The 9,049-nt window shown below is 35.5% G+C and overlaps 1 protein-coding gene across 1 annotated transcript; it reads left to right on the top strand.

The window, feature by feature from the left end:
• The first annotated feature begins 1,294 nt into the window (after positions 1-1,294).
• On the top strand, positions 1,295-2,224 carry LOC139040596 (olfactory receptor 4C46-like). The gene has a single exon (XM_070487353.1). It carries the CDS (start codon positions 1,295-1,297, stop codon positions 2,222-2,224), a length of 930 nt encoding a protein of 309 aa, XP_070343454.1.
• The last annotated feature ends 6,825 nt before the right edge of the window (positions 2,225-9,049 follow it).

Below are 9,049 nucleotides of genomic sequence, written 5' to 3'. Positions count from 1 at the left end.
TGCAGCACCACATTGTACTTGATATTTGCAAGATCAAACATGTCACTGTGTGTGCATCTGTCTGTGTGTCTTTGCATGTGTGTGTCTGCTAAAAATGTTTCATATACACTTGCCTCTGAAGTAATATTAAAGTACTTATAATTACTAGAATGATATAAAAAAGAGATTACTAGTTCAATGTTATTAGTTATAACAATATAGGGAACGGATTTAGAATACGAAGGGGAAAATAGTTAACCTGATCTTGGCCTTACCCTTTATTAGCTGTTTAATCTTTGGTGAGGTCCTTAATTTCTTTATGCTTCTATTTCCTAATGTGCAAGTTAAGCATAAAAATTATAATGGTAATCATCTTGTAGGTTTGTGGTAGGGACTAAATCAGCAGATGTCTTTAAAAACACTGTGTTCAGTTTTATAATTATTATAATGTCGACATAAGTCTCTGAGGTTACTTCCTCATCTGCCAAATGGATGAAATGCATACCAAACACACTGGCTGTTATCAGTATTAAATGGGCTCATGTGTGCAAAGCACTGCTACTATGTCATGTAGATAGCAATTAATTGTTAAAAAGTATATTTTTTAGTTATCATAAATTTATTAGACTTAGTCAAAAAGCATATGAATTCTTTTATAAAAGCTCCTGTATACTTTCTCTACATTCCCATCATCAATGACCTTTTACTGCTTATGTCAACTATTATAAATCATCTCCTACCTGGGATTCCTGTGCCTGGCTTCTACCTTCTTACTGAAACTCAGTCCACTTCATCCAAAACACAAAAAGATCTTTTACTAGAGCAATGGCCATGATTCCTCCTTCCTCAAATTCTTCTTCGTTCTTACACTCACATTCTCGATTATCTTCCGTGGTTCCCCTTTTTCTAAGGATAAAGGGCAAATCCCTTAACTTTCCATTCATATCCTTTACATGCATCTTCTACCTCTCTTTTCTTGCTTAGCTGCCACTCTGTATGTGATATACCACTTCACATTTTGTTCTTAGTCATCTCAGATGACTAAGTGTGCACAAATGGTCTCCTATGTGTTTAAAAAAGATCCTCAAGTCTATACTCTTAACAGAATCTTAAACCAGGAGTCAATTTGAGTAAACTTCCCACATTCAGAAACTTTTCTTTCTATCTCAAAAAAATCAGAAGAATTTACAACTCAATGGGATTCACACATTTAATATTTTTTAGAATGGATAAGTTCAATTAATTTAGATTACATTAATAAAAATAAAAAGTTATTTTTTTCAGGTAATGCAATTAACACAATGAAATGAAATACATGGAGAACATGAACAATGTGACAGAATTTGTTCTACTGGGGCTCACAGAGAATCCAAAGATGCAGAAAATCATATTTGCTGTGTTTTTTGTCATCTACATCATTTCTATGGCAGGAAATGTGCTCATAGTGGTCACCATCACTGCCAGCCCATTATTAGGGTCTCCCATGTACCTTTTTCTGGCCTATCTCTCTTTTATTGATGCCTGCTATTCCTCTGTCAGTACCCCCAAATTGATTGTAGATTCACTCTGTGAAAAGAAGACCATCCTATTCAATGGGTGTATGACCCAAATCTTTGGGGAACATTTCTTTGGAGCTGCTGAGATCATCCTGCTCACTGTGATGGCCTATGACCGCTATGTGGCCATCTGCAAGCCCTTGCGCTATACATCCATCATGAACTGGCGGATGTGTGGCCTGCTAATGAGAGTGGTGTGGGTTGCAGCATTTGTTCACTCGAACATACAGATGCTCTTCATCTTCCAATTACCATTCTGTGGTCCTAATGTCATAGATCACTTTATGTGTGATCTGAATCCTTTGCTCAATCTTGCCTGCACTGATACCCACACTCTAGGGCTCTTTGTTGCTGCCAACAGTGGATTAATCTGTGTGTTAAACTTCCTCTTCTTGTTGGTCTCCTATGTGGTTATCCTGCGCTCCCTAAAGACCTACAGCTCAGAGGCAAGGCGCAAAGCACTGTCCACCTGTGTCTCCCACATCACAGTGGTCATCTTATTCTTTGTGCCATGCATTTTTGTGTACATGAGACCTGCAGCTACGTTACCAATTGATAAGGCAGTTGCTGTATTCTATACTATGATAACCCCCATGTTAAATCCCTTGATCTATACCTTGAGAAATGATCAGATGAAAAATGCCATTAAAAAATTGTGTAGCAGAGAAGCTATTTCAGGTGAGATATAAATTTGCCTGGAGCCTGACATTTGTTCAACTGAGTCATCAGTCAAAAGATCATTTTTGAAATAATAAAATATATTGGTATTAAACCACAACCACTGTAACAACTAATAAAGGTAGGCACTGTTACTATCCCCACTTTGTAAGGGAGAAAACTGACTGATAGGAGAAGGCATCAAAACAGCTATATTGAAGAGCCAGTAGCCAGAACCTAACTGATGTCTTAGACCTTGCTCTTAAATGTTGATACATGGCCAGGTAATGTTGATAGAAAAGTAAGATAATTAAACTAGTCATTACTTATTGTGCCACAGACTATGGTAAGCATACTGTATATATTAGTTCATTGTCTATAACTAAAGTATAATAATTTTTTATTAATAATTCTGCTCATTTTTATACATCATAGCTGATAGTAATATGTTTCTTGTACTATTATTTTGTGTAACTACTGTAGGGCTATAAAAGCAATGGGCCATTTAGCTTCTGAGGGGTAATTAACAAAGATTACTCCATGGTTCCAAATTTCCTTGTATGCTTCAGAGTCATTTTGTTTTGTTCATATCACCATTATTAAGCTGCCAACCCACTGGAAAGAGTGATGACTCAAATAAAAGAATATTAAAATTTCAGATAGCAATGTCTATTTATTGAGTAAACAGTCATTCTCTGTAAAGTGCTTGCCTGCTGAATAACAATAGTATCTACAAGGCAGCACAATGTCTGGTGCACTCCTGATATCGAGTGAAAGAATAAAGGTATAAGGAAAGATGAATAAAGTCATTAAAATATAGAGAAAATGAATAGTACTGGAGACTAGGGAGTATTTCTTTCCACTTTTATCTGTTTCAGACTCTGAGAATTATTATTTGGGAAATCACAACTGGTTTTTATTCTTGCTTACACTGAGGAATGTGAAAGAAATTGAAATTGAGATTGTCATCTAATGAACAAGTAGTTTACTTTGATATCCTCCCTCCTCTCAGGAAGATTTCATCATCTTGTGAATGTGGGCTGTTTATGCTGTATTTCTCTGTTGATCAGTTTACTTTTTGGTAACATTTCATTATGAAAAGTTTGTTTTTTAAAAATATAGACACATCTATGCATAAAGTATTTCAGGATAAATTTATTCCATCCATTCATTCTATCCTTCATTCATTAATCAATAAATATTTTTGAGCCCAAGGAATATATCAGGTACATTGCTTCAGTGATGCATGAAGAGTCACCAGGTCAGGCTTTTTCAGAGCTTAAGACCCACAGAGAGATTGCCAGAAAAGAGCAGACAATTACAACACAACATTATAAATAATATGATAGTGGAAGCACAGTATGTTATGAAAGCATGTTTGAGGGACACACAACAAACCTGGGGCATCAGGAAAAGCTCCATAGATGAAAATACATAAAAAATATAGACCCAAAGGATGTAAATGAACCAGCACAGCTAAGAGGCATTAACTGGGATGAGAACATTCCTCGGAGAGGCAATACATAGCAAAGCCCAGGAGCTGAAAAAGAGTATGCAGGAAACCAAATCAATTCAGTATGTCTGTGGCTATTAATTCATCCTTTCATTCAATGATTATTTATTGAATCTCCACTGTGTGCCAGGCAAAGTTCTGAATACTGAGTTGCTAAAAGGCTGAATAGCAAGATATGAAACTGGAGAGATAGGAATAGGAATGATCAAGAAGGGTATCATAAGTGTTTCAAAGCTTAAAGCTAAGTACCATGGGGAAAACATTGAAAGGTCTCTCAAACTAGTAAGTGATGCAGTTATATTTGAGTTTTAGAATGATAACTTTAGCTACAGTATGGGAAATGCATTGAAGGGGACAAGACTGACAGCAGAAGAGCATTTAGGAGGTTACTGTAATGATTTTGGTGTGAAAGGATAGAGGTCTGAACTCGAGTGGTGCTAGTGAGGATGCAGTTATGTTGTGGACACTGCTGCAGTCAGCGCAAATTCCTTTCAGTGCTCCAGTGCATCCAGGCCCCAGCTGCTGTGTGTTTAGGCAGCTAAGAGCTCACAGCCCCACCCTTCTCTTGAGAATCATACCTGAGAAAATTAAGCTGTCTCACCTCAAGTACTACGCCCACCATCCCAGTGTCTACCAGTGATCAATGACTGACTGGCACGGGGTAAAACAGGCCGGTCTCCTTGCCTCAAGGTGGGATCAGTTCTGTAGTATGATGTATATCCCCGAGCTCCTGTGGCTCCAGCCTGAAGCCAAACTCTAGCTGAGACCATATCTTTTTCCCCCTACCATAGTCAGCTTCTCTCAACTCCTTCTCATTATAAATCATTTTCAGAAAAACTTCTGCATTTAGGTACACAAACTACCATGGAGAAATAGAGAAAGAATAAAGAAATATTTAGGAATTATCAACAAAAGAACTTAATATTCTATGAAAAGAATCCATGTTCTGGCTTAAATCGCTGGATGGATGAGGAAACTGAGAAGATGAAGCAAAGAGATGGATCTTCTTTGTTAGTGTAAGAACCTCTCCACCCGCTGTGCAAACAGCATCTCCCCAGTTATCTGAAGGATTAACCCTGCATAGCCTAAGGAAACTGCAACGGCCTCTCCTGAGGCAGGTGCCACAAAAGGCAACGCTGGTTCCTCTCAGGACCAACACCCACCACCTTCTTTTTCTTTAGACCTATAACTGAATTCATATTTCAGCAGGTCTCCTCTTTTTGCTGAGGAAGACTGGCCCTGAACTAACATCTGTGCCCATCTTCCTCTATTTCGTATGTGGGATGCCTGCCACAACATGGCTTGTCAAGCAGTGCCATGTCCGCACCCGGGATCCAAACCAGTGAACCCCGGGCTGTAGAAGCAGAATGTGCAAACTTAACCGCTGAGCCACCAGGCCGGCCCCAACAAAGTTTATTTTAAAAAATTCTATTAACAAGAAAAAGTTTAACTTTTTACTAGCAGGGTTAACAATATTTTATTTTAATTTTGATGCTAATTCATTATATAATATAAATATATCTATTACTAACCCACTTATTGATATCCTCAAGTTTTCTACAGTTTGCTCTTATATGCTATACAAATATCATTAATGAATATACAAGATCATATTTTCTGTGTGAAAACAATTTTTAACTGAGATATTATTATAAAGTTGCAAGCATTAATTTAAAAGATGTTACCGATCATGAAGAATTTTCATTAAAAGACTTTAGCTATATTCCACAGGATAGTCTTTAATACTATATGTCTACATATCTAAAAAGTATTTTTCTCTTATTCTTTTCATTATTTTATTTCTCTTTTTAATGTATCACCTTCTTGGACATTTTCATTTCAATAAACACAGAAGAGGATATGATTTTTTAAAATAGTTTGTCACCAATAACAAAATATTTTTTTTCCTGACCCCCTTCACCCATTTTGCCCACCTCCCAGTCTCCCACCTTCAGCAACCACCAGTCTATTTTCTGTATCCATGAAACTTTTTTGTTTGCTTGTTTTTGATTCCACGTAAGTGAGATCATATGGTACTTGTCTTTTCCTGTCTGACTTACTTCACTTAGTATAATGCGCCTAAGGTCCAGCCATGTTGCAAAGGACAAGATTTCACTCTTTATTGCTGAATAGTTTTCCACTGTGTGTGTTTATGTGTGTGTGTGTATAGACATATATTTACACATTTTCTTTATCCATTCGATTGGTTAGGTTGTTTCTATGTCTTGGTTATCATAAGTAATGCTTCAATGAACATGAATGTGCATATATCTTTTCAAATTAGTGTTTTGGTGGTGTTTTATGGATAAATACCCAGAAGTGGAATTGCTGGATGATAAAGCTGTTCTATTTTTAATTTTTGAGGAAACTCCATGCTGTAAAACATTATTTTAAAAAATATAACTATATGCAGTCTACAGGACACCCATTTTAAATTTAAGGGTACATATAGGCTGAATGCGAAAGTATGAAAAAAGACATTCCATGCAAACGGTAACCAATAGAGGGCAGGATGACTACACCAGTATCAGACAAAAAATAGGCAAAAGAGACAAGGATGGTCATTACATATGAAAAAAGGACATTTATATTGGAAATTATAATAAATATTAATATATATGCATCCAGCATCAGTGCATCAAAACATGTAAAGTGAATATTGACAAAATGAAGAGATAAATAAATAGGAATGCAATAAGAGTAGGAGATGTTGATATTTCACTTACAAAAATAGGCAGACATTCTACACAGAAAATTATTAGACCCTAGATAGAAGAGTAGTCCCAAGACCTGACTTCACTTCTGTCTCTGTCCTTCTAAATTAGTCGTCTTAATATAGTTCAAAAAATTTTCTTCTATGTATCTAATTTACCACTACATAGGTAATTTTGAAAAAGATGATAAAGTATTACTCAATTTTTTTTTCAACTTTGTTTAATTTCTTTTATTCATTCATTCACTTAGTAAACAATTTACTATTAATTGCATGCCATAAACTGCTGTTTGCTAAATACTTACCATGATAAAGATATGGTGGAGAACAATAGGATCATGGTCTCTGTCCTTAGTGTGTTCTTACAGCTTACAGAACTGGCTAAGAGTTTGAAGAATACAAATGAAACTCTTGGTTTCTAGCCCTTATGCAAAGTCTTCCTAAATTTCTCTAGGCATTGATCATTTCAATCATGATTTGCATACGTCTGAGTTTTGGACACAGTGCTTGTGTGGCCTTGTTATGCAGGACACTTTCTCACACCTTTAAGAAAGTCTTTTCCATTGGGAGAAGTTAGTCATTAGATTCTCATGATTTTTGAACATGGTTTTGCAGACCATTCTGCAATTTTTTTAGTGTTGCTGTAACACTGCAATTTGTAATTGGCTCACTTCTTTAATCTCCCTGTTTTCTTGGGTTACTTCCCCCAGTCTCATGATTTAAGCTGTTATTTACAAGTAAACATCCCCAAATCTAGACTTACAGTCCTGATTTGAAAGTCACACTCTAAAAAATCGAACTTTTTATTGATCGTTTTCCCTCGTGTATCCTATTCCTACCTGAATTTCAATCTGTCCTCATGGTCTCACTATTCATCCTTAGGACCTCAACGTGAGATATCGTTAGAAATGTCTTGCAGCATCATCACTTTGTAGGACTCCTTGATTTCAATTTAGGCTAGTAGAAGGAAAATGTTTAGAAAAACGTCAAAACACACAATAAAATAAAATAGTTATTACTACCAATGCCAGTATTGGAATTGCTACGTATGTAATCTGTAAAAGCTATTTTAACTTCATTGAGTCAGTTGTCTTTCATATGAAATATCATTGTTAACTCCTATCTCATGGAATAGTTATCTGAATTAAAAGATATAACATTGTAAAGAGACAGACTCAAAGCAGAGTGTACAAATGGTATTAAATAAATATTTGGTGTGAAAAAATATGTCAATAAATTGCATTCCTTAATATGTATCTTATTACTAATGTTATCATAAAAAATGGAAATAAATTTGAAAAAATATGAGTGATCAATTCAGTTTGCAAAAAGACTAGGCATACATATTAATCCAAAAACAACTCATGATAAATCTATAGTTCTTTAGTGGAGGAGCATCATCCTCTTCATCTATTTGTATTTTTCATCTTTCTTCCAGGTATCTTTGTTTGTATCTGGTTACTGAATATGAGGAAGATTAACTTTCTATGCAATAAGCTAAATAGAAGAACCAAATTTTGAATTTGTTGCAACATCTAGGAAGTTCTAATTAGCAAAGGAAGGGAAACTTTGGAGAATAATATCCTCTAGGATGCTAAATCTTACATCATTGTGTCAAGTATTCCCCCTGGAATTTGGAGAAAATATTTTTTTCGGTGTTCTGAGATGACTGCTATCAAAAGCCTTGAAAGAGGAAGACTTGACACTAATTCAGAGTCTTCCAACAGGTAAGTGACAGATTATTTCCATTTCTGTACTCACAAAAGCATCTTTACAAAATAATCCTACTTGGTTTTCTGTTTCCATATTTATTGTGATTCAAAGCTCCCATGTTCTCTGACAAAGGAGTGGAAAAAAAATGAACTACCTAAAAGTATTCAGAGGCTCACTGTTAACACAAGAAATAGAATAAAATATAAGCATTGAGGAAAAATGATCTAGTACTTAACAAATATTTTATGAGTACTAGATAAAAGGATCCAGTCCATATTTTCATATTTATTACAGTTTCTTGAGAGAGCAGAGTGTAGAAAAGTTCACAAATAATTTCCTGTGAAGTAGTTGGCAAGATATGTACTCACTAAGATCGAGGTACTAGAAAGTTAGAAGAGATTATGTCTGGTTAGAAATTATAGAAAAAGTTAATGGAGGTAGTGATCTTCACATAGCTTCTGGAGAATGCTAGCTTTTCCATCTCCACGTAATGGCTTTGAACAGAATATTCTACACTACAGTGTAGAAATATTACTTCTTGTATTCTTCCAAAAGGATATAATAAGAATATAATTTGCATTTGGCACACTTCAGAAATTTAATTTGGAAAGTTGAATACTTCTCAAAACATGGCAGTGAGGAGGCTTGAAACTAAGTAATGAAGTTGAGAGATCACACGCTATATATGGGGGAGGAGAGTTCCTGAAAATTTGGGGGTAAAAGTCTTCCCTTTTTTATCATTAATTCTCCTGCCCCAAATTCTCACACAAGTGATCATATCAATCCTCCTCCCTTCACCAGGTTCCTGCTCTATTTGGAAAGAAAATAAATAAATATTAACTACCAGATATATAGGGCAGCCAGATATGGTAATGGGTGTTAAGTTTTATGGTGACATTTTCATTGCAGGCAGGCTGT

This window comes from Equus asinus, chromosome 17 (genome assembly GCF_041296235.1).
Source record: "Equus asinus isolate D_3611 breed Donkey chromosome 17, EquAss-T2T_v2, whole genome shotgun sequence".
In the NCBI taxonomy this organism is placed as follows: domain Eukaryota; kingdom Metazoa; phylum Chordata; class Mammalia; order Perissodactyla; family Equidae; genus Equus; species Equus asinus.
The sequence above is the reverse complement of the archived record's forward strand: the minus strand, read 5'-3'. Positions and strand labels throughout refer to the sequence as shown.

Coding starts and splice junctions, on each gene's coding strand:
- LOC139040596 (XM_070487353.1), top strand. CDS start 1,295: ATGGAGAACATGAACAATGTGACAGAATTTGTTCTACTGGGGCTCACA.